General features: G+C 36.6%; 3 protein-coding genes across 4 annotated transcripts; 2 read left to right on the forward strand and 1 right to left on the reverse strand.

Moving 5' to 3' along the window:
• Window positions 1–4,814: 4,814 nt before the first annotated feature.
• Window positions 4,815–8,335, forward strand: LOC125469991. The gene is made up of 2 exons (XM_048568306.1): window positions 4,815–5,759; window positions 7,541–8,335. The coding sequence occupies exons 1-2, from the start codon at window positions 4,815–4,817 to the stop codon at window positions 8,333–8,335; spliced, it is 1,740 nt and encodes a 579-aa protein (XP_048424263.1).
• Window positions 8,336–14,223: 5,888 nt separating this feature from the next.
• On the forward strand, window positions 14,224–17,606 carry LOC125470092 (probable serine/threonine-protein kinase WNK9). Of its 2 annotated transcripts, none has more exons than XM_048568575.1 (7): window positions 14,224–14,667; window positions 14,757–14,794; window positions 14,947–15,174; window positions 15,286–15,506; window positions 15,685–15,845; window positions 15,945–16,383; window positions 16,475–17,606. In XM_048568575.1, exons 1-7 carry the CDS (start codon window positions 14,593–14,595, stop codon window positions 17,437–17,439), a joined length of 2,127 nt encoding a protein of 708 aa, XP_048424532.1. In that variant the 5' UTR covers window positions 14,224–14,592; the 3' UTR covers window positions 17,440–17,606. The 2 variants fall into 2 exon arrangements, with proteins under 2 accessions (XP_048424532.1, XP_048424533.1); XM_048568576.1 differs by having other exon boundaries at window positions 14,229–14,667; window positions 15,688–15,845.
• A 4,216-nt stretch (window positions 17,607–21,822) lies between these two features.
• Window positions 21,823–25,385, reverse strand: LOC103954435. Its single transcript, XM_009366269.3, has 6 exons — window positions 24,628–25,385; window positions 23,867–23,969; window positions 23,453–23,508; window positions 22,686–22,850; window positions 22,318–22,431; window positions 21,823–22,228 (listed from the first exon to the last, which is right to left on the reverse strand). The coding sequence occupies exons 1-6, from the start codon at window positions 25,294–25,296 to the stop codon at window positions 22,136–22,138; spliced, it is 1,200 nt and encodes a 399-aa protein (XP_009364544.2). The 5' UTR covers window positions 25,297–25,385; the 3' UTR covers window positions 21,823–22,135.
• Between the last annotated feature and the right edge of the window lie 448 nt (window positions 25,386–25,833).

The following is a 25,833-nucleotide window of genomic DNA, read 5'->3' on the forward strand; positions in this document are numbered from 1 at the left end:
TCGAATATTTCATCAACTTTTCACAAATATTTTACCCATGGTGTTCAAACCTCAAATTTTGAGCCTTGTTCAAGAATGAGCTTGTCTTCGTTCTTCACGTTTGTGAAAGAGCATTGCTATACTCAATCATCTATTCTATTTTTCACCCACCTTATAACTAAAATAAACATAAAAAAAAAAACAATATAAAGTGAGTGAAAATTTTGACAATGAGTGAGCATAATAGCACACACTCAAAAACATAAAGGCAGATGTGTAGTAAAAAATTTGACTAGTTTCATTTTCACAAGTCATTTCACATCATCCAAAGCCTGTTATCAGTAATACTACTATGAATAATGTTGGTGACACCAAATTTTATAAATCGGATGACGTGGTTGCTGATGATTGGATTATTACTTAAGTATTAATTAACGTGTTTATTTTTTATTGATGACACATCACATCAACAAAGAAAGTTGCATATACCTTATACAATCATGTACGCAACATTTATTTTTAACTTGACATTGAGAATGATACAACTGAAATGGTTGCAGAGTTGGATATCACTGATCATGATGAAATCATAATAGCAGATATGATTGATGGGGAAATTTCCCTTTTGATACTAGATCGGTAGTCAGGACCAAGGCCAGTGGAAGCACCCTGGTTTGCTAATCAAAGGTTTTGTCACAATTGCGTTTCTAATCACACCTCTGGTGGTTCCATGATGGAGTATCTGTCGAACCACCCTAGCGCCAAGGACTTGCAAGCTATTTAATGCTGTAAACACGTTGTCCTTCAATGCACGGTTGTTTGAGGAGATTACATACCAAGTAGATGAGTCTGAGCATCATGTGAGAAAGGCTGCACGAAAAAATCAAATCCAATTACAGTACTAAAAAATTTGGGGATAGCAACAACATGAAAGTCGTGAACTTAGTTCAGTGGGCTTGGGACAAAGTCATCCTGACAAATAATATGAGAAAATGGATCGCTTAGTCATAGTTGATCCTAAGTTGGAAAACACTACAACATCGGGCAAAATACATGCCAATCTCTAGCTTCTTCATTGCCTCCAGTTTTGCATTGACTTTCAGAAGCTCAACGTTGTACGCGACCAGCTACGATCGATTGGCCTCGAACGCCTGGCATTTGATCACACTCATTTGAGTCGGCTTCGGCGACCCCCCAAGGCTCCCAATTGTAGGCACGTGCAAGTGTTTTGCATCGAGATTACTGATCTCTGAGACTTTTATACCATGAAAGACGGTAGAATCAGCAATCATTGCACCAGCGGCGATCGTGTGCTCCGCTGCATAAAGATGTCGGACCCGTTTGTTATGGCAGATATTGCTTCACAGTGCAGATCATGGTGAGAAATCTTCAACTTTTGGAGTGAAAATATATTCAAATGGCTTTTCTTGGTTATAGTTTTACTTTCCCAAACTCCTAGACCACAGTCCAACATTTTATTGTTGTTCCGACATTGCTTACTGCCATAGCTTCATTAGGTTAAAGTAGTGTGAAAGAAAACACTTATCAGTATGCATTCAAAATCAAATACCTAAAAAAAAACTCAAAGTGTGTACTAAAAAGAATCTGAAGAAGTTTTTTATATTGGTAGACAATGCTTAAAAATGTAACCAAAATGAACTTACCTACTAATTTTCTCAAAACCGCTCATCCCAAAAGTGCTTGACATGCAATCCTCCCTTTTTTTTTTTTATTTTTTATTTTTTATTTTTATTTTTTTTGTGTTTCATCGTCTTCTGATTGTATTAATGTGGTACTTTGAATCTCCCAAGTCAAAAAACAACTTTCGTGTTCTTTTTTTTTTTGTTGATAAAAAGTTTAGGGGAGGTGAGGTGAGGTTACTCATCCCAGTACTAGGACATTTTACAAGCTTTTTTTACGACTTACAAAGCCTATTTTTTGGTTTTTACCAATTACTCATCAAGAGAGATTGACTACAATGGAACTCAAACTTAGACTTTGATCTAGCAAAGAGAACGATCTTTACGAATTCAACCAATTCTCGTTGATAACTTTTGTATTCTTTTTCGAATGCACATGAAATAGGCTTATTAGAGAAACACTTTTGTATGACTCACTGCACATTAAAATTTAATGATCATGACAATTTCCATGAATAAGCACTTTTGTATTGCTCACTACAAGCCTATTTGCTTGAGATGAAGACTTTGATTTTCTTATCAATTTTTGGCACAAAATCCATTCTAATTTGTAGAAAACAATTTTGGATGCAAAGTTATTACAGGCCCATCCCAAATTTTATGAAATATTAGGCTTAATAAAAATTGTTTTTGGGCTGACCAATTTGAGTATCATCTTTAACTTCATAACTTTAGGCCCAATAATTAATTATATCCATTAAAACCGTCTTTGGTTGCTAAATTTAAGTAAGTGTGATGTTGAGTAGATTAATTTTTTTCAGATCGAACTTACAAATATGAGAGGTGTTACTGATGTAAAATAAGTACATTAATCAACACTTAAATAACAATTAAATCATCAACAATCACATCATATAATTTATAAAATTTTATCTAAATAATTAATCTTCTTAACATTAACAGATAGATAGTAATCAGAGGCATAGGATCCCCACTATGTACCCTAACCCCCAAACATCACACATGTCCATTTGGCAACACAAAATTGAGTTATCCCTATGCCAAATTTCGTACATTTATGTTTTTGGTTAACATAGATTCCACGTGTACCCCAGCCATTGGTACAATACTGCCTACCCATGCATACCTCCATTTTTGTAACTTAAAATTAAAGGAAAGCTAATGAAAGAGATTTGAAAACTTTGAGTTTTAACGATAAAGACAAAATAAAGGGTAAAGTGAATAGTACCATAATTGACTTTTTAGTGTAAAAAAGTGGTTTTTCGTTAAAGTGAATAGTACCGTGGACTTTTCGGTAAAACTCCCTAAAATTAACGAATCTAACTACTGTTAATAGTCTAGCAAATCTGTGGGCGGTTTGATAATTGTTTTCGGTTCTCACCAAAATCAAGTTAAATTTTGAAAAATTATAAAAGTAGCTTTCAGATTTTTATTTTAGAATTTGAAAACTTACAAAATCAAGCTGAATCTTAAAAAAAATTATATATATATTTAAACAGCAACGGAAAAGAAAATAGCTATCAAATCGTTTCCAAATAAGATAAAAAAAAATTATGACTGATTTTTAATGAGAACGTGGTTTTATTTTGGTGGTCAGCAATGTTGTCACCATATAATGTTTTACCACAGTGATAGAAAATTATTATACTTATAAATAATGTGCGCGTTCAATTCCTACAAGTGTCAAGAAAAAAGAAAAAGATCGAGGGTAATGACAAAAGAGTGAATCGATTGGTAATTCTTGGTGAGTATACATCTTGGTGAATTTGACTACAAAAAAGGTTGTAGGTATTGAAAGAGAAAGGAGAGCGTGCACGAATATAAGTTTAAAGTCCAAGTCTTAAGTCTTTACGCAAGAACATTGTATAAAATATAATACTTTTTCTTGTAGGGGTTGGTATTGAATTTGTAAACAAAATGATCTTCTAGAATTAGAGTTTAGTTTTTGGATAAATACAATTTTTAATCCTTCGGAAAATACTCTAATTTCTACCTATCGACTAAGAATTCGACTATTTCATGAATTAATATGGGTATGCAAATACAAAATTTCAAGGTAAATGGAGCAATGGTCACTGAGTTTTAGTTCCATTCGAGTTTTGGTTCTTGAACTAAAAATTCATGAATATTAATCCATGAACTTGTTATAATGTGAAGCAATGGTCATTTTGACTAACTCATTAGAACTTCGATCCAAAATAAAGGGTTTAAAGGGACAAACAATTGATGAAAATTCTAACGGAGTTGGCAAAAAAGACTATTGCTCCACATTATAACAAGTTCCGAGACCAATATACTCATGAATTTTTAGTTCCAAGTACCCAAAGCTCTCTAATTTAGCCAAAATTCAGGGATTCTTACTCCAACTTTCTCTAAAACCTCTCATTTCTTTACTACAAATCGAACATTATTTACTTTTGTACTTGAAGTTTTACGTCTGATCTCCTCGTCCAATTTTATTTGTATATAAAAAAAAATTGTATAAGTTTTGCTAGATTAAATAGTTTTTAGTCGTGATTCATGTGAATTAAAATTTTAATATATCAAAGTTGTGTTAACCAATGCACGTGTTTGGTAGTTTGGCTTAATATGTGCTCTACGTTATTTTAATCCTCCCAAATATTAATTCAACCAATGTATAATGTTGAAGGAGATCGAGCTTAGAATGGAATGTTGATTCTGTCAATATTGTAAATAACTTCTTTCCCTATTTGTGAATGATTTAGCTTGATCGTAGGAACCTTATTAGGATACTTTTGTAACTATAAGTTTGTGACTCTGCCTCTTGAATAAGAAAACAAATCAATTCTATATCATTTTCTTACATGGTACTAGAGCATTGATCTGGGCAATAAACAAAACACAGCAAAACCCTAGCCGCCCTCTATGGCAGAGATCAAATCATCGGATACGGCTTCGGGAACCAAATGGGATAATCCCAATCACCAACTACACCTTCATCATTCAGACCAACCCGGTGCTATCCTTGTGCCGCAGCCCTTGGTCGAAGATAATTACAGCACATGGAAACAATCCATGACTATGGCCTTAACGGTCAAAAACAAAATCGGACTCGTAGACGGTTCGATCGAGAAGCCGAGTCACAAGGATCCAAATGAATGGCAGCAGTGGAATCGTTGCAATAATTTGGTCTAAACTTGGCTGCTATGGTCGATGTCGAAAGACATCGCCAGCAGCGTGATTAATTGCAAGAATGTTAGGCAGATGTGGCTGGAATTACAGGAGAGATTCTCACATGTGAACGTGGTTCAACTGTTCAATATCGAGAACGCGATTCATGATTGTGTGCAGGGAAATATGTCCGTGGGATCTTACTTCACGAAATTGAAGGGACTATGGGATGAACGTGATGCTTTGTGCACCTTCCTGATTTGCACCTGTGGATCGGTCAAGGAAGTGGCTGCATATTTGGACACGCAGAAAACCATGAAGTTCCTCATAGGTCTCAATGAATCGTATGCAAGTGTTCGCAGCAACACTTTGCTGCAAGATCCCTTACCCATAGTAAACAAGGCGTACTCCCTAGTATTGCGGCATGAGAAGCAATCAGAAGTGACAACGGGTAAAACTCAGGCACAACTGGATGTGGCCATGTTTGTCGTGAAGAATTCTAGCCGTGAATCCGAAGGAGAAAAGGGTGAGTTGAAGTGCACCAAGTGCAACAAAACCAACCACACTGCCAAGAATTGCCGTGCACACCTAAAATGCGCATTTTGCAGATGGAAGGGTCATACAGCCGAGTATTGCCACAAGAAGAAGGCAACGGCTGAGGCCGAGTTTAGTGTGGTGATTTCCAAAGGGAACCAAGCAGCAACATGTATGATAGAGAGGAATGAGATCCAATTCCCATTTACCGTTGAAGAGTGCAAACAAATATTGAGTGTGCTGCAAAACAGGTCCTCCTCTACTAATCATGTTGCTAATTCCACAACCCATGAAGGACTTTCAGGTAAAGCCTTTTCACTTAACTCTAATGGCAAACAAAATACTTGGATTTTAGACAGTGGCTGCACGGACCATATGATTTATGATCCCAACCTGTTTTCTACCTTGAGACCGGTTACTAATCACACAGTCAAATTGCCGAATGGGTCTATGGTACAAGTGACTCACATTGGCAAAGTTGTCTTGTCCCCCAATTTAATTCTTGAGAACGTTTTGTGTGTCCCGTATTTCAAATTGAATTTGATTTCAATTAGCAAGTTAGCCAATTCATCTTGTATAACCATTTTTTTGAACCAATTTTGTATCATACAAGACCTTCGCTTGGGGAAGATGATTGGGACTGGAATTGAACGGGAGGGCCTCTACTATCTCGATCGAGCCAAGAAAAGAATATGTAATCAAGCACAAAAATCCAATCCAACCCTTTGGCACCAACGTCTTGGACATCCATTTACCAGAGTTCTTCCCTTATTCTCTTTTTCAAATTTTAAATATGCCTCTTGTGATATCGACGAGTGTGCAATCTGCCCTTTGGCTAAACAAACAAAACTTCACTTTCCTTCAAGTTCAATTACTACTCATTCTAGTTTTGATTTAATTCATATTGACATATGGGGTGGTTATAAAGTTGCTTCCATTTTGGGTGCAAAATATTTTCTTACCATTGTTGATGATTACACTAGATGCACATGGATTTACCTTATGAAACACAAGTCTGATGCTATGACTCTTCTAGTTAATTTCATCAATATGATTGTCACTCAATTTGATTCCAAAATTAAGGTCATACGTAGTGACAATGGCCTTGAATTCAAACTTGGAAGCTTTTATGCAGATAAAGGTATAATGCATCAAACTAGTTGTATTAATACACCACAACAAAATGGGGTTGCTGAAAGAAAACATAGACACTTGTTAAATATGGCACGTGCCTTGCTTATTCAGGCCAGGCTTTCAAATCGTTTTTGAGGGGATGCCATTCTCACATCTGCATACCTTATAAATCGAACACCTACTCCTCTTCTCAATGGCAAAACCCCATATGAAAAATTGTTTAATAAAACTTCCAGTTATTCACATTTGTGTGTTTTTGGTTGCTTGTGTTTTACTTCTACCCATGCACAAAATCGTTCGAAATTTGATCCACGAGCATCTCGGTGTATTTTTCTGGGATATCCTTATGGTCGGAAAGGATATCGCATTTTTTATCTCAGTCAACAAAAGGTGCTCGTTTCTCGTGATGTGAGTTTCTTTGAAAATGTGTTTCATTTCCTACTTCCTCACCAATCCGTTGCATCACCACCTAATCAAACTTTACCCAGCATTCCCCTCTTGACCATGGACTCCCTCTCCAACACCTATCTGCCCACCCCTCTTGATGGGCTAACTCCACCCACCGGCCCACCTGACCACACTTTACTCAACACACCCATTGCAGACCTCACAGATATGTCTTCTCCCTCACCAGTCGCTCCCTCACCCGTCGCTCCCTCACCAAACCCTTATTCTTCCTCATCGACACCCGCACCTACCCCATCTTCGTCGCCAACACCTACTAACCCAGCTCTGTGCTGCGGCGGTTACTCGACTCGGCCGCCTGCCTATTTGCAGGACTTTCAACTCGAGACTAACCTCCCTTCAAGGACCGCCCCAACGTCATCCACGAACTTGGTCACCCGTTCAGGTACGACTCACCCAATCTCTCAGTTTTTGTCTTATGCTCACCTTTCTCACCATCACAAAACATATGTTGCCCAACTTACCCTCCTTAAAGAACCTATGAGTTTTTCTCAGGCAGTCAAAATCCCACAATGGCGTGCCGCCATGAAATCTGAGATTGATGCACTACAGGCTAATGGGACTTGAGCTTGGTGCCGTTGCCACCTAATAAACGGCCGATTGGCTATAAGTGGGTGTATAAGGTGAAATTGAAGGCTGATGGAATGGTCGAACGCTACAAAGCCCGCTTAGTGGCAAAGGGATACAGTCAAGTTGAAGGCATTGATTACCGGGAAACTTTTGCCCCGGTTACCAAACTAGTAACCGTCCGTGTCCTACTTAGTGTGGCCTCTCTGCGTGGCTGGCATCTCCACCAATTGGATGTCAACAACGCATTTTTGCATGGCTACCTTGATGAGGAGGTGTTCATGTCTTTGCCTTCCGGTTTCGGACGAAAGGGGGAGAATCGGGTTTGTCAATTACACAAGTCATTGTACGGTTTAAAACAGGCATCTAGGCAATGGTTTATCAAGCTGTCTATTGCCCTCAAAGCCACGGGATTCCAGCAGTCACGATCCGACTATTCTCTGTTTGTCCGAAATCGTCAAGGCAACTTCCTGGTGTTGCTTGTATATGTTGATGACGTCATACTGGCAAGGAACAATTTGGAGGATATAGAGAACACAAAATTATTCTTGGCCAACCAATTCAAGCTTAAGGATTTAGGGCAGCTGAAGTATTTCCTCAGCATCAAAGTTGCCAGGTCACGGCATGGAATTAGTTTGTCGCAATGTAAGTATGCCTTGGAAATTTTGGATGATGCTGGATTTTTAGGTGTCAAACCTTCTCGGTTTCCTATGGAACAGAATTTATCACTCACACAATTCAATGGAAGGTTATTAGATGATGCTTCGGCATATAGAAGAATGGTTGGGAGGTTGATATATTTGACCATAACTAGGCTGGACCTGACTTACGCCGTGTATGTACTGAGCCAGTTCATGGATTAGCCACAGCAACCGCATCTGGAAGCAGCCCATAAGGTGCTTAAGTACATTAAGCAAACACTGGGTCAAGGTATCCTGCTACCATCTACAGGGTCACTCCAATTGCGGGCATTCTGTGATGCCGATTGGGCACGATGTAAAGACACAAAGAGATTAATCACGGGATACTGCATTTTACTTGGGCAAGCACCAGTCTCTTGGAAGACTAAGAAACAAACAACGGTATCACGTTCAAGTGCGGAGGTCGAGTATCGTTCCATGGCTACCACTTGCTGCAAAGTCACATGGTTGAAGAACATTTTGAAGGATTTGGGAGTTGATCACACACAGCTAGTAACCTTGTTTTGTGACAATCAGGCGGCCATACATATAGCATCGAATCCAGTGTTTCATGAGAGAACCAAACACATAGAGATAGATTGCCACCTGGTTCGAGAGAAAATTCAAGGAGGGATGATTCGGACAGCTCATATTCGAACTACAAATCAGCCGGCTGATTTATTCACTAAGCCATTAAGCTCGACACAGTTTGAAGTGCTACTTGGCAAGTTGGGTGTCATAAACATACACTCCAACTTGAGGGGGAGTGTTGAAGGAGATCGAGCTTAGAATGGAATGTTGATTCTGTCAATATTGTAAATAACTTCTTTCCCTATTTGTGAATGATTTAGCTTGATCGTAGAAACCTTATTAGGATACTTTTGCAACTATAAGTTTGTGGCTCTGCCTCTTGAATAAGAAAACAAATCAATTCTATATCATTTTCTTACATATAATGGACTGATTGTATATTCTAATTCCCTAAATTTTGTTTTTTGTTTGGTGTACCAATCCCCTTTGATTTTCAAATCTCTCCGTTCTATAGAAAATAAAAATAAAAGTAAAAATAAAAATCCAGTCTCGTGGCTTCTTATTTAGCTAAAGGTTGAGATGAAAATTTAAAAATTTATTGAGACTGATGTACATACATTTTTTTTTTTAATTTATAGTCACTTAGTATTACAGTGTAATGTTTTTTCTCTTTACTTGTAAGTGTGAGGTCTTATGTTCAATTATCACTAAAGACGAATTTAAACCACATCATTAATAACTCATTGTCAGACTTAGCTCATCCCTTTAGCGTAGATAATATTTTTTATTAAAAAAAACTACAAATTTATAATATGGGGCCGAACCCGTCACACTATTTTTGCACAACTTTTTGACATACATTTATATAGGATTCACTTCGTAATGTACTTCAACGATTCGAACCATTTATCATTTAGATCTTCCCTCAAAGATCATGTCTATAAAAAATCACTCATTTCTAAAACCACATGACCGTTGGGTTAAGGGTTTGGAGTTTCTTTATAGAATCGTATTCGTCTATTTTCTTCACTACAAATGAATGTCTTAAGAGTTTTGAATTTGTCTAATTTTTTATAAGAATGATCAATAAATAATGTTTTAAAAGATAGACTGCTTAGATCATTAAAATACATTACAAAATAAACCTTATGTAAACGTGGGTTAAAAATGCATAAAAAAAAATAGTGTCATAAATCCGCTAATTTATAAAAATTAGGAAACTTTAACGAAAAGCTCCCGGTACTATTCACTTTAACGAAAAATCATATTTTTACACTAAAAAGTCAATCTTGGTACTATTCACTTTACCCTTTATTTTGTCCTTAATCCTTATCGTTAAAATTCAAAGTTTTCAAGTCTATTTCATTAGTTTTGTTTAAAAATTATCTATCGGAAATTACTTTTTTTTTTTTTTCCGGAAACTTCTATATGAAAGTACTTTGTTGAGTTTTGGAGTCACCCTTTCGTATATTGTTGACTCATCTTGTGTACGGCGTTCCTGGATTCAACATCAACTAGTCAAACTTGGGAATTTATGATTCAATATAAATAATATCTATATATAATTATATATTACCTTTCCATAATGTATGTTAATCATAAATTACAAATTTCTAATGTCTTTTTTGATTGCTGATAAAAGTATAAAACAGAAAAGTCGTCCATAGGGCATTACGTAGTTTAAAAAAAGAAGATCAAAATATAGAATATATGCAGTAATTTGAACTCAAACCTCTCTGGTCATAAATTAAAAAACTAAATACGAAAAATGGTGTGTGACTTGGCTCCGGATTCTTTTTCGGGGATTGTAAGGATTCTGCAATCGTGACCGTTTATCATAAATCGTACAGTCAGTTTTCGTTAAATACTATTTATATTTAATTTTAAAATTTGAAATGATTTCTAATTGTACGATATACGATGAACGATTACGATTATAATATTCTTATGATTCCCTGAAAAAAGATCCTCGTAGGATCATTTTCCGTAATCAAGTATTCTTTTCCGTACGAAAGCTGCATAGTGCATTGTTATTTTTTTATTTGAAAATATGAAAGCTGCATGACACTAGCTGTATAAATTATAATGTATGGACGATCTCTTGCCAACCACTGTCGGCAAATACTACATATTATATATGTGTATGTATTTGCTGGAATAATATGTCTGCTCAGTCTTTGGATGCCCTTAATAATACCTAAAATTAATTAAAATAATTATAGGAGACAGATAAGCCTATAAGTAGAGATCCATTCCAGAACTCAGTATACGGAATCCAACTATCTTCATTAGTTCGTTCTGCTTGTCCACCTCACACTAATCAAAAGAGGGTTTTGATTTCACACAAGTCAATAATCCATAATTCTTGGTCCTTAAGCTTCAGACATTAAGGTCCGAGGAGAATTCAAATTCGTTTTATCTCATTTTCCATGCATGCATGGCTTTACTTGTGATTTGATCTTACCTCTTGGGAACCTAACTAAGAGACAACATTAACCTAAAAATGCTTAAATAAAGAAGCACTGAAATATGTAGACGTGAACGAACGAAAAACAAAGTTTCTGCATGCAATGGTAGACACCCAGTACGTGGTTGTACAAAGAGATTGTAGCCTCACTCCTTAGCTAAACCACGTGGCCAATCTTTTCCCTGGTTGAAAATGTTGCCTCTTTAGGAACACACGATGACATGATTGTAACGTGCACAAATCTTAAATGAAAGTATTATGTCGGTTATAGAGTATGTATCAATATTGCTCAAGCGATGTGTTGGGTCAGTCGGTCAAGCACGAGCGTGAGAGTCTTCCGTTATTGATGTGAGTCGGTCGTGCCAAACCATGTTTGATCATTGTGTTTTGTTCATGAATAGATGTAGCGATAACAAAACACAGATAGCTAGTCACTTCCATGTCCTCTATTATTTTCTAACAGAGAGACATACATAGACCCTAATGGTTTAATTAATTTATAACTTCAAAACAAATATTCATGATCTTTGATTTTTACATGATGCATTATTTATCGAACTTGAGTTGGATTCTCTTTCCTTCCTTTTCTCCTTCCCTCTTTTCTTAGTTTTCTCTTCTTCTTTCTCTCTTTCCAGAGAAAGTAAAACAGGATAAAAATGTGGCTTAATCTTGAGCATTAAAATAAGAGGGGAGAGAGGAGAGGGGAAATGGGTGGGGAGAGAATATAAATCTGATTTCTGGATCATTTTGTTCAAATTTCCTTCAAATTAAGAATTTAATAAACAATATTTACATTACTCAAGTGATTTCCTTAAGCATGTTTTTTTTTCCCTATACAATAATATTTTGCATCGAAATAGTGAAAAATTTGAGTTAAAATACACAATGAACTAACATAATAAATTAATATTGTACTCGTCATTTACGCAAATCGAACTTAAACTCTAAACCCAAATAATGTAAATGATTGAAGTATCTTTTGAAGTTAAAATCATTTCAATGCAGTTGAGTAGCCTGCTGGTAGTTAATTATTCTTTTTTTTTTCTTTTTTTCTTCTTTTCATTCTCATTAATAATTCTTTTTAATTTTAATTAATCTAATATATATATATATCCTCCAAGTCTCAAGGAAGCAAGCCAACCATGTGGTCAATAGCCAAAAAAATAAAACAAGTGGCACTTTGAAAAGGATATCACAACACAATAGCATATGCGTTGTAACTGTTTACGTCTGACAAAGTCACATGAAAATATATGCGAGTCCAAAACCCTAGCCATGCACACTGTCTTTTCTTAATTATCATTTTGTTTTTCTGCAAATTTACCAGATTCGCGATTTCTCTTGTGTATATACTACGTATTTTGTAAAGTGCAAAATAATATTTATGGTAAACGTAATGTTAGAGAGATCATCTATTTAAATTATATTTTGTAAACTATATGACGTGATTGTTGATGAGAAATTATTATTTAAGTGTTGATTTACGTATTTATTTCTTATTGGTGACACATCACATGATTTGCATATGTGTTTAAATAGATGATCTTTCTAGTATTATCCGGTGAGCGGATAAAGGTCGGAGTGATAATAGATTGGAGATTATGAGATATAAAAGTCCATTAATAACATTGATTATCTTATTAAATAAAGAATTGAAAAAAAATCTACTCAATTAACAGATGAAGAAACTTTGATGTCTATCCGGCATCTACAAATCTTGACAAATGCTTCCTAACTCAAGAGATGGATTCTTCTACCATATTATTTATGGTCTGAAAAATGCACTAACAAAATTATGAGATGTTGACATAAAAATAAGAGAGTTTTAACGAAACATTTCCGATATTGTTTACTTTTAACGAAAAACCACATTTTTACCTTTCCTAGTACTGTTCACTTACACCTTTATTGATCGTTTTTCATTAAAACTATTTTTTTTTTTTAACTTTTCGTTAGTTTTCCTTAAAAATAACTATTATGAATTCAACTACAGTAAAATAACAACTCCTCAAGAAGAAATTTCGTCAACCCTCATCCTCACGTGACGCTCGTGTGATATACCAAACTCGAAACACACGATGTGCGTAATTTTTTTTGCTCTGAAATCAATTAGTAATGTTTTCTTCAAAATATATTCATAATCACTTATCTTTTGTTATGGTAAAAGAAAGATTTCTAATCATTTCAATTTCGTTCAACAAACATGTGTGTTGAGTGTTCGAATTTTTTTATATTTACCCTTGTACTAGGTCTCTAGCTACTCACACAAATTCAAAATTAAACAAAATGAAAATTTATTCAGAAATATAGGATAACGTGGACAGAAAAATAGTATGAATGACTATAAGCATGGTTCAAGTTTCAAGTGGACACTTTGTTTGCAACCAGTTGCTTTTAGCCACACAGGTCTACATGTTTACCATATGATTTACAATAAGATAATTATTGAAACGATATTACATTGTCATGTAAAGAAAAGTTTACATATGTCAATACATTATTAATCAAAACGACATGTGACGTTGAACTCATGTCATATCAATATTATTGACTTGACTCAGGCAAATTATAGGTATATTTGTTAATCATGTGGATGTGGAGCTACACACATAAAAATAGGACTCCATGTATTGTCTTTCTTTTTGTCTCTAGATGTAATCCTACGTGATTCTTTCTACATATAATCCTACATATATTGTCCGTTCATTAACTAAAGTAACTCTCACACTGAGTGATGCCACACCATGTTTGGTCAAAGCAAAACACAGGAAATTTTATGTCCTAATTTTATAGGAGGCCCCCTACATACATGCAAAATCTTGCAACCATTTCAATATCTTCCTCCCTTCAACCCTACATACATGCAAAATCTTGTAACCGGTTCAATATTTTCCTCCTTTTATCTCTCCCGTCAAGTGGGAGACACCACATAATTTTTTTTTTTTTTTCAGCAAAATAATCTCTGGCACACCAAATCTCTTCTAATATACAGTCTAGGCTTTTTATACTTTTGACATGAATAAATCAAAAAAGAATTAAAAGATGGAGAATAACATGGTAGCGCAGAAAGAGAAATTTGAAGGCAAAAATCTTCTACCTTTATCCTATTTTACTGAAGAAAAAAAAATAGAGAGACTGGCGGTTTGTCACATACCGTCGTGGGGCTGGGTCGTTTGATCTGTCTGTATATCCAAATATATAAATAAAGAATGATTGCTGGGAGAAAATAAGAACGATACATTTTTTCCTTTGATCTTTTAATGTCCATACTCTCTCCCCCCTGAAACGTTAGAAACCAGTTTTTTATATAAATCCTCTCCATTTTCTCTCTCTCCTCTCTCTCTGTGTTTGTGTCAGAATATACAAAGAAATAGCCGACGGGGAAGAAGCAGCAGCTAACCAGAAGAAGGAAGGCCAAAAAGTGAGGATTGGTTTCACAGAAATGAATGGTCTCTCACATCTTGAACCAGATTTCTCTGAGTTTGTGGAAGTTGATCCAACTGGGAGATATGGCAGAGTAATTACCTCTCTCTCTCTCTCTCTCTCTCCTCTCATTTTCTTCTGTGTATTCTGCTTGAAGAATGAACCTTTTATTTTTGGTTGCAGTACAATGAAATCCTTGGCAAAGGAGCTTCTAAGACAGTGTAAGACTTGAAGCTCTTAACTTTCTTCAAAAATCATCAGAACCCAGTTCAGATTTCCCAAAATTTTGAATTTTTCTGGATATTTGGCAGGCTTTTTGAGTGATTTTTTCTGGGTTTATTTTATTATTTTTTAATTTGTATTTTTGTTGCAGTTACAGAGCATTTGATGAGTATGAAGGGATAGAAGTTGCTTGGAACCAGGTCAAGCTCTATGATTTCCTGCAGAGCCCTGAAGATCTTGAGAGGCTCTACTGTGAAATCCACCTTCTCAAGACATTGAAGCACAGAAACATCATGAAGTTCTACACTTCCTGGGTTGATACTACCAACAGAAACATCAATTTTGTCACTGAAATGTTCACCTCTGGGACTCTGAAGCAGTATGTATTTTGTGAGTTTTTAATACAAAATATGATTTTTTGTTAATTTTTCTAAATCCAATTTTGTTAATTTTTTGTTGGTTAAAAAAAAAAAAAAAAAATTACTGATAGGTATAGGTTAAAGCACAAGAGAGTAAACATTAGAGCAGTGAAGCATTGGTGTAGGCAGATCTTGAGAGGGCTTCTGTATCTCCATAGCCATGACCCTCCTGTGATCCATAGAGATCTCAAGTGTGACAATATCTTCATCAATGGAAACCAAGGGGAAGTGAAGATTGGTGACCTTGGTTTAGCTGCAGTCTTAAGGAAATCGCACGCCGCGCACTGTGTTGGTAAGTTGGAATGATCCATCCTATAAGAAGTGCTTCATAAATTGTCAAATTTTGAGTCAAATATGAATGCCCCTATGCAAATTTTGTTTGTTTCATAATTTGTGATGTTGATTGGAACAAGGGAAAGTTATTTACCTAGAAGATTAATGTGTTTAGACTTCTTTCGATTTTATTGAAGTAGGGACACCAGAGTTCATGGCTCCTGAAGTGTATGAAGAGGCTTATAATGAGCTAGTTGACATTTATTCATTTGGGATGTGCATTTTGGAAATGGTCACTTTCGAATATCCGTATAGCGAATGCTCTCATCCTGTACAGATCTACAAGAAAGTTGTTTCTGTAAGAGGATTCTCTTTCCCTTTCTCTCTAGTGGAATGCTTTACTTTCTTTAGGAAAAATGTGACATCTAAGATTCCTTCTGCATTCTGAATTTAATAGGGTAAAAAACCAGATGCTTTGTACAAAGTTAAAGATCCAGAAGTACGACAATTCGTTGAGAAATGCTTGGCAACTGCATCGTTGAGGCCCTCTGCAAGGGAGCTTTTAAACGACCGTTTTCTCCAAATTGATGAATGTGAATATGATTTGAGATCACTAGATTATGTTAGGCAGCTAGATGACGTGGGTCCTCTTGTACGGCATCCTCTATTAGAGCTTCATCGGAGCAACAGTTCCTTTTGTAATGGGTACTCGAATGGTTACAGTTTCGATGCCCCAAATGAGTGGGGGTATCAGCCTGTCGATGTCGAATCAGCTGGAATCAAACTGTTTGAGCACCATGAGGGTGATCATTCTGAAGATGTCGGCATAAGTATTAGGGGGAAGAGAATAGAAGACGGTGGTATCTTTTTTAGACTTAGAATTACAGATAAACAAGGTTGGCATTGTCCTTACTTTCTTTCCAAAGTTTATTTATGGATTGCCTATGTGTGGAAACTAAATGTAGCACTTTAAATCCTATATTGCAGGTCGTGTACGCAACATTCATTTCCCATTTGACACTGAGAATGATACAGCATTGAGTGTGTCAACTGAAATGGTTGCAGAGTTGGATATCACCGATCAAGATGTAACTAGAATAGCAGATATGATTGATGGGGAAATTTCCTTGTTGGTACCCGATTGGCAGTCAGGACCAGGACTAGTGGAAACACCCCTGTGTGCTAGTCAAAGCTTTTGTCACAATTGTGTTTCTAATCACACCTCTAGTGGTTCCATGATGGAGTATCTGTCGAACCACCCTAGCGCCAAGGACTTGCAAGCTATTCAATGTTGTAAACATGGTTGTCCTTCAATGCACGGTCGTTTTGAGGAGATTACATACCAAGTTGATGAGTCTGAGCATCATGTGAAAGGGGGTGCACCAAATGAATCAAGCCAATCAGACTGCCTTCAATACCAAGAAATTTGGGGACAACAACCACAAGAAAGTCGAGAACTTAGTTCAGTAGGCTCAGGACAGAGCCCATCTGACGAAGAATATGAGAAAATGGATCACTTAGTCACAGTTGAAGATGGGCAAGATCCTCAATCGGAAAACACTACAGCATCCGGCGCAAGAAATTCCATCAGAAACTTATCCGGTTTACATTCTATTTCCATCCTCTCAAAATCTTCGCTGAATGCAAGTAAAGTACACAAAATAGACAACGGGTTCTTATATTCTGTGGTTTCAAACACATTACAAGGAATCAACAACATAGTTCTTTCGAAATCTTGCGCTTATGATCACCGACACTTAACTCTGGATTTCCTTGCAAATCTTGAAAAGCGCTGTCCCAATTCGGAACCTCAAAGGGCCCGAAATTGCGAGGCGATGGAGTCTCCCAATTCTGAGAATGTGATCACTGCCAATAGTTTATGCACAGGCTCACTGCTTCCTCACTCTCTTCGCAGGGCAGTTTCTCTCCCGGTTGATGCTGTTGATTTATAAACTTGCAGAGGCACAAAACATGTATTCTTTTCACAGGTTCCATACACTTACATCATGTATGGTTACCAAGGCCACTCCTTTTTTTACCAAGGGATGTGGCTTTCCAGGATGCTTTGTATTTAAAATTATGGTTTATCTACGAGGAAAAAGGCAAGTTTTGAGGCCTACATAGATTGTGTTCAACTCCATCTCCTTATTACAAGAGACCTATTGGTTGTATGGGAGCAAGAATAATTTAAGAGATTCTTGAGGTGTTACTGAATGTATACAATTAGAATGAGGCAGACATGTAATTGTATACGATCGGTGATGGAATTAAATTCTCCAATTTTCTCAAGACTCAAGACACTAAAAAGAAATATAGCACCTAAAGCTATTTGATTTAGAATTCGGATACCAAAAGCAGACGTGGCTAATTGACCTCACACGCATATGTTCGGTCTAATATTCAGAAATATTGAAAATCGAAAAGTGCTGATGGATTGAATTATTGGCATGTCAGTGCTGAGTTGGCCAATGAAGGGTTTATGATTTATCAGGATCTTTTGCCATGCTTCTTGTAGGACATACCTGGCCCCTTCAATATGTGTCAATTATGGAGTGGGTTTTTTTTTCTTTCAATTGTTTGGCCCCCACAAGAACAAATAAATCATCTTTCATGTTCCATGCTCGGGTACCTGATTTTCTTCATATCCAAATGAATTAAGCTCAACGATCAAATGGTTCAGACCATTGAAATTTGATCTAACAGCTATAATTATTATAACTTTTAAAGGGTCCACTATTTGCAGCCGTTAAATCAAATTTCAATAACCTAGATCATTTGATGAGTGGGCTCAATTCTTTTAGATCTGGAGGGGATTCGGTTCCCCATGTTCCATTCCATGCATGCTCATCTACTTAGCTTAGGAATTGAGATTCTTTTCTTATAGTCTAGACTCAATGGATGTAGTATTTCATATCATTTATTTTAAATTTTACAATCATCGTTAGCTCATCTCATTAATCAACTTTATAAAAATTAAGAGTTTAGATCGCTCTCTTCCTATCTTGAACGATTCAACTTAAACCGGTTCATCGACTTTAGATTGAAATTCGAAGACGATTTGAACTCTTAACCTACAACCCGGTTGCCCATATTTATCACCCAAAAAATATTGGCTGCTTTAATATGGGATGGTCCACATACTAACTTCCCTTAGGGTGAGTCTTACCTTGAAAAAGAAAACTAAGCTAATCTAAATTACATATCAAACCACCAAACCATATCTTGTTCCAAAAGTTGTACCCAAGTTGTACTCACTTTTATGTTAAAGTTCTTTAATTTAACTCAAAAAATCTCCTTTAGTATTATTGGTATACTCTCAGCTTACGACTCTTATAGATAACGAATTGAATTTTGTGATTTAACCCAAATTATAAATTTTTTATTGTAACATATCATTTTTGTATTAATAAAAACTCAAATCTGTTTTTTATGTGTAACCATCCCAAACGAGATGGCTTAATGAATACAAATTCAGGTATTTGAGGAATCTAAAAAAGTTTAGGTATATGATTTTATTTTAATTTCAAATATAGATAATCAAAAATCAAATCATAGAACACATCATTTGACTAGCCCCATTCCGTACTAAGCTGTTGTTTCTTATTTTCGTACATTACAAGTTGACGCATTTATTAAAAAAAAAAAAAAAAGATTTTCCACGCGTTTAGAATTGTAATTGATAAATAAGTAGGAATAATGATACCTTTCATTCTTTTTGGGTTTGGTAAAAGTGGGCAACAAAGTGGAGGCCAACCAGTCTTTTCGTTTATTTTTATATTGCATAATTTGCATTGGTGGCTTGGTTGGGTGTTAAATTGAGACCAACTCAAAAGGTTTTAGATTCCATAACATTATGGGAAAATCCAAATGGGATTGTATGTAGGGGAAATGGATCATCTTCGGATACATTTCTCCTAATTCATAAATTCGGGGATTCTGGTTATTGAAATTTGATTAAACAGTTACAAATAGATGTTTACTTTAAAAGTTATAATAATTGTAACCGTTGGATCAAATTTCAACGATCTGAATTTCCGAACTTACTAGAATAGGTTGATCAGACGGTTCAGATTGTGCAAATCTGAATCACAACTTTTTAAGCTTTAAAAAATAGATATTGATGACAACAAATCTGACCAACTTTTTGGTAATTTGACTCCAAATAAAGGGGTACTTTTAGAATAGAGATTGCCTCCGAATTTCTGTGTCTGAAGCTTAAGAATTAGGAGATTCGAGTCGTTGAAGAGAAAGATCCGAATCTTTGATATGAACTAACAAGGATCGTAAGATTAAAAATCAGTGATTCAAATTTCTTGATTCTTGAATTCCGAATACAAAAATTTGAAAAGAATCTCAATACGGTACTCTAGACAGGATATCCACATGCACACGACCCTTCCCTAACAATCAATCAATGGGGTTTTCAAATTTTTTATTTATTTATAATTGAGTCATTTAAGAAGAGAACTAGTTCAAACATTATACCTAATTCGAGTACCAGACACAAGAATCTCTTCCACCCTGTCCAAAGTTTCCTCCTCTTTTAAACGATTGAAAGGGTTGCATGCTTTGCCACTTTTAGACGAGTGAGAGAGACACAAGAATCTCTCTCACTTAAATAATACGATGGTGATGTAAAGTTTGCTCAAGTGGGATTCAAGTCATGTGTTTTTACTTATTTTGAGATGGATTGCAGACCCACAAAAATCAATTTGGACCTTTTTGGGATAACTCAAACTTGGAGGGAGAGTAATGAAATTGGAATATATTCCTAGCTCCAACATAGAATATTTAAAATGTGATTTCAATAATAAGTTACTTTTGCCATTTAGTATTGCGGTTTAGTGGTATAGTGAGAGGTTTTAGATTCGGTTCTAGTCAAAGGCGAATTTGAACTACATTATTGCTAGTCCATTATAGGTTAAGCCCACCGCCCATTGTGGGTTAAGCCCACCTCTCCCTCTTAACTTAGATAATATTGTTTGTTCAAAAAATAATAAGTTACTTTTTTAGAAAAGATGTGTACGGAAATTAGTTCCCTTTTTACAACTTTTTTTTATTTAGAAAGAAGAAATAATAAGTTACTTTTTTAGAAAAAATGCGTGCAAAAATTAGTTCCCTTTTTACAACTTTTTAATTCAGAAAGAAGGGTTCTGATAGATTCTTTGGATCTCTAGCTTACTCCTAACCATCACCCACCCTCACAACTGGGAGTTCATTTATTTATTATTATTATTTTTAATATAGATCAGTAAACGTGGTTTACGAGATTTGAATTTAGGATCTTCTTCATCAAAATATAGCGTTTGAGTGTCATTAGAAATTGAAACTTGAAAGTGCTAACTAAAAACACAACCTTTCTTGTGGTTGATTCGGAAAATGACCTCCACTTCATGGGTTGGCACAAGACACCATCATGAATACATGATTCGTGAAGAGAATTATTGGAGTTGGACCACTTGGGTTCAACCGAAGTGGTAGTTTGCTCAACTTGGCTAGACCCAAGTTCAATGTCTAAGGTCAGTTCATTCCACCACCTCAGCTCATTGAACCTTAAACTTTGCTGAAATGTCAAAATCTCGTTTAAAAGTGTTTTTAAAATGACTGCAAATGTTTTTTGCGAAATATTTTTGAAGTCGAAAAGAACTTAAAAAGTGTTTCTTGCAAGAAAGCACCACCCAAAAACTCCCCTACCACTACTTCAACAGCCTATCTCCATCCAAGTTCCAACCCTACAGGCTACCGCCGAAAGAGGTAAAAAAGAAGCCTATAAAAAGTGCCATTGTGATGCAGTTCCCACGTCCGAAAATGGTAGGAATGTTAGGCAAACTCCACAACACATGATGGAAGAAACTAGTTCTAAAGCCTAGTCCTAGTCCAACCCTTGACTTGTCCTTTTCATACTCTTAACCGAGAGAAACTTACCTATGTCTGTGATGCCGCTGTGATAGTATCTCAAATTAATCAACGTGCACTGCTACACATTTTAACTGCCTCACATTGGCAGTATGTGATTGACTTGAAACACCACATAAATGACCCCATGTGCTTGAAAGTTCTACTCCTGGATGGCAGAGAAACTTACCTACGCCACGGATGCCATTGTGGAGGTATCCCAAGTGATTCACATATTGCCAATGCAGGAAAGTCACCTATATCCAGGATGCCATTGTGGAGCTATCCCAAGCGAATCAATACTATAATGTATTTTAATTTTCCTACATCGGCAGCGTGTGATTCACTTGGGATAGGATACTGCCACAATAATTGCATCCCAGGTGTAGAAGTTCTAATAACTAACCAGATGTAACCACTTATTGAACCAAACCATTAGAAACCTTTGCAAAACCACTCTACAAGCTCATACTGAGTGGGACTTGTAGCTTTTGTTGCATTAAATTTGCAAAGTACACCTCTATTACATGCAAATGATTGTAGTTAACACGGCCAAACTCCACACTAATTGTAGAAGCCTCTGTATAGAGTATAATTCGAAAAGACACTGATTCTTATACATGTATAATTTCTGTACATCGCGGATATATACCTTAACGAAATGGCCTTTCATCAATGATTCAGTACAACCCCGTTGAAGGATAGTTCAGTTGTGCCTCTTGCAGGACTGTGCCTGGTCACCTGAGTGTTCTCTCATAAAGGCCTCAAAAGTGGGTAGTCTTCAAGTAGTTCCCGCTCCGACAGAGTGTCAGTTTCATTCTGAGGAGTCCACAAGACCTCTACTGCCTGCAGGAAAAAGAACAACACGTATAGGTATCAAGCACAGATCTAAAAGATAAATTTACAAGTTCCATGCAGTATAATGTTTTTGTTACCATTATTTTGTTCGACGGAATGGATGCAAGCTTTTGCAACGCTTCCTTTAAGTCACCACTGCCATTGATGGCAGGCAACTTATGCACCCCTTCAGCAGCCACCAATATTGTTATCTGAATTAAGTTCAGTCAGAAATGAGGTCAAATATTAACATTTCTATTCCCAAACGTTCATATTCACCAATACTTCCATGATAGGCCAGCGGGGCCTTGGTAACAATGCTGAGATGGAAACACTGATTTTAATAGAATTTTCAGAGCTTAACATGTGAACAAGCAACACGGGTTTGTCCTTTGGTATACTATGAATAACTGACACTGAAAACTGGAAATGTGGTTTAACACAGGCTATCCCAACTTGATCTTACCACTATATATTCGTTGCGGAATCCATTAGCACTCCGGCTTGTAGAGCTTTGCTTTCTTATGTTATTCACATTGACAAGTGTCTCTTCATCAAATTTGCCCCTTTCTTCGATAGAAAGCTGATTAAAGCGTTTCTCTGCATCCTCTATGCCTCGTTTTAGAGCAACCTAGAAGCATGACAAAAGTTATAATCCATGTCCTTCACAATCCTCATACTTTTATTAAGTTATACTTTATGTTTTACTCCATACATGATACATCCATAAGCAATTACAAGAAATACTCCAATCCTGGTCGTACTTCAGACATTATTCCACCAGACCAACGCTGGTTTGCAATTAGTTTATTGAGTATCAGAGTTCCCTTGAATTATTATAATCCTTTTAAAGAATACCACCGGCCCTCTAGAATGGTAAACAATAGTAACGGTTTCACCATCATAGATCAAGCAGCCTCCCACAATTTGTCTAAAGAGAGGCAGAACCATTAGGTATTGTATGAAAGCTTTACATATGTGCACGAGACATCAAAATTCAAAAGTTTCAATCCTTAAAAGATTAGCCTAATCTGTTTAAGTTATCTGATGAGTAGCTGCCACTGCCATATACTATCTTATACTTTATAGTGCCAAATGTCTTAAGAGAGATATGAATTCCTTTGATTTATCATCATCTCTTCCTAGGGGTTTCCACCTTCTCTAACAATGGTGGGCAACCACAACAATACACCAGAAAGAAACCAAGTACTCTAACAGATGTTATGAACTTACAGATGAATAGCCGGAGATGCAATAATCAGGATGCCGTAGCAAAGCTAGTGTTGTCTCTACAATTTGAGTAAAATTTGCATCAGAATAACAAAAGTAATAAAAAATTAAGATAATACTAATGAAGGGCTTTGAACCCGCCCTTCCCCTGCCTCTGCAGAACCTATAGGGAAGTCCAGAACAAGCTATCCAATAATCAATCCTTTGAGAGATGATTGATCTTTAAAGTAATAAATAAGAATAGAAAGAATCGTAGCCAGAAGAACGTAGGAGCTGTACATTCAGTGTAATAAAAGATCGTAACTTGACATTATGGGTATGGCAATAAATCTAAATATTGGTATAATAAAAAAACCAATTCTAAGAGCTCAGTTATATGATGTGAGTGTGCATGAATAATAATATATATAGGTTCACCTGTCAAAACATAGGCCAAACCATCAGTGGTAGAAGTATCTGCAGTTTCAGCAATCCGATTAAGATCCCTTTGGAGTGTTCGTCCCATGCCCAACAAACCAACCTTAAAGAAGTAAAGGTGAAACAATAGAGGATACATTGTTCATTGCAATCCAACAGAAGAGTCTATAAAGTGCACATCACATTTCCAAAATTTAGTCAACACAGTGAGATTACAGCACTAAATATCAAAAAATTTCCAAATTGTATGTATGATCCCCTACACTTATCCCCATTTCGAGGTTAAAGCCAGTCGATGGTGATATGTTTTACAAATACTGCCGTATTTTTCAAGTGGCACTTTTCTCCAATCCCCAAATGCTCATTCATCTATAAACATCCATCCTAGAATGTGCTTACTTACAACCATATCATTTCTTAATCCCCAAATTTTTCTATTTGTAGCAAAATCATCCCTTCCTTTAACATGTACCGACCAAAAAAGGCAAAAACTCCCACAATTTGCCACTTCAACATAAACTTCCTAATTGAATGCAATCAAGGGAAAACGAGTCAATTAAACTTCAATAAACGAACAAATTTCCAACCTAACAAGTCATGGGTCGTATGTAAAAGGAGCTCTAATTTTACAGAGGATTTCAAATTGCATATACATATACATACACATACATACATACATATATATACACACACACATACATACAAACAAAATATTCTGAAATATCCACTGCCTTGCGAAAATTACAAGCATTCAATCATACCTGAAGCTTGATAACGCTTGTTTTCTCTGTAGCAGTAAGCACACTGCCCTCAGACCGATCCGAAAGGAACCCGGAAACCAAAACAAACGCCGCGAAGCCCGTCAATATCAGGAAGAAGCTCGACCCGGCTCCGACTCCGACCCCAACTGCCGGCCCCACGTAAAACCCACCTCCCCCGCCACCGAAACCGAACGGGGAAGGCGCGTAGTACGGCGCGGAGTACGAAAAATCGGGCCTTGAACTCGAAGTCCTCGGCACCGAATAACTCCTCGACGACGACGAGGAAGACGAGAACGAGCGTCCCCCGACCCGGCCGCCCGATGCAGCCAATGCCAAATTCGGGTTGGACATCAGCAGCAGACCAAACAACACGGCGGCCATTGCCGGCTTTCTCAACGCCTTCAGAGCATTCAGCAGCTTTCCGGTGATAATCCCAATTGGGTTTGGTGGGTTTGTTGCTGGGTGTGCTGGGTTTTCCAGGGACCGAGATTTTGATTCGGGTAGCTGCTTAAAGCATTGAACTTTGAATTTGCAGGGGAGTTTTTGGATTTGGAAATTGAAGTTTTTGAATTTGATTGGGTTTGTGGGGAGGGGACGGAGAGGGGGGAGGATATTGCGCTTGTTCCATCTCAGTGGGTTGGGTTGGATCAATGAAGCTGTTGCCGCCATTCGAGTCGAGCGTTTTTGGAATTCAGAAATCAAAAGCGTGGACGGGTTTTTGTTTTGAGAATTGGATTTTATGGGGAGGAGATAGCAGCTGCTGTCGCGGCTTTGGCGTCTGGTTCGTTCAATCTCCGCCTCAAACTTCTTCCTCCGTGTCTTTGTCTTTTCATGGATGAACTCATGAAGATAGATTGTGCTTTGCACGTGACTTTTATTTTATATTTTGTTGGATAGAGGGGTGCAATTTGGGTCGGATCAAGATTCAACGGTTGAAGACTCATCGGATAGACCTAGGAGGAGGACTAATCTGACATGACACACTTCTATAGTGGCATTTAGTGTCAATGAAATAAAAACACGTGTAAGTTTTTAATTCGTGTAAACGTTACGTAACAAATGTACTCGTATTATATAAGTTGCTCTTGTCTAAAACGATTGCCTTATTTGAGAAGTTTTTGTGTTTCGGTCATGGAAATGAAGTGACACGGCTAGTTGTAGCCCATAATTTCCTTGAATTCAGGCCTTGCCTTACCAAGTTTAATG

The sequence above is a fragment of a genome, unplaced genomic scaffold (genome assembly GCF_019419815.1).
Source record: "Pyrus x bretschneideri cultivar Hongxiangsu unplaced genomic scaffold, Pyrus_bretschneideri_v1 Contig48, whole genome shotgun sequence".
Taxonomy (NCBI): Eukaryota; Viridiplantae; Streptophyta; class Magnoliopsida; order Rosales; family Rosaceae; genus Pyrus; species Pyrus x bretschneideri.

Coding starts and splice junctions, on each gene's coding strand:
- LOC125469991 (XM_048568306.1), top strand. CDS start 4,815: ATGTCGAAAGACATCGCCAGCAGCGTGATTAATTGCAAGAATGTTAGG. Junction 5,760..7,540: donor AATTGCCGAATGGGTCTATG/GTACAAGTGACT, acceptor GTGAAATTGAAG/GCTGATGGAATGGTCGAACG.
- LOC125470092 (XM_048568575.1), top strand. CDS start 14,593: ATGAATGGTCTCTCACATCTTGAACCAGATTTCTCTGAGTTTGTGGAA. Junction 14,795..14,946: donor AAAGGAGCTTCTAAGACAGT/GTAAGACTTGAA, acceptor TTTTTGTTGCAG/TTACAGAGCATTTGATGAGT. Junction 15,846..15,944: donor TCTACAAGAAAGTTGTTTCT/GTAAGAGGATTC, acceptor TGAATTTAATAG/GGTAAAAAACCAGATGCTTT.
- LOC103954435 (XM_009366269.3), bottom strand. CDS start 25,296: ATGGCGGCAACAGCTTCATTGATCCAACCCAACCCACTGAGATGGAAC. Junction 22,851..23,452: donor GCATCTCCGGCTATTCATCT/GTAAGTTCATAA, acceptor TCATGCTTCTAG/GTTGCTCTAAAACGAGGCAT. Junction 22,229..22,317: donor TTCCGTCGAACAAAATAATG/GTAACAAAAACA, acceptor TTTTTCCTGCAG/GCAGTAGAGGTCTTGTGGAC.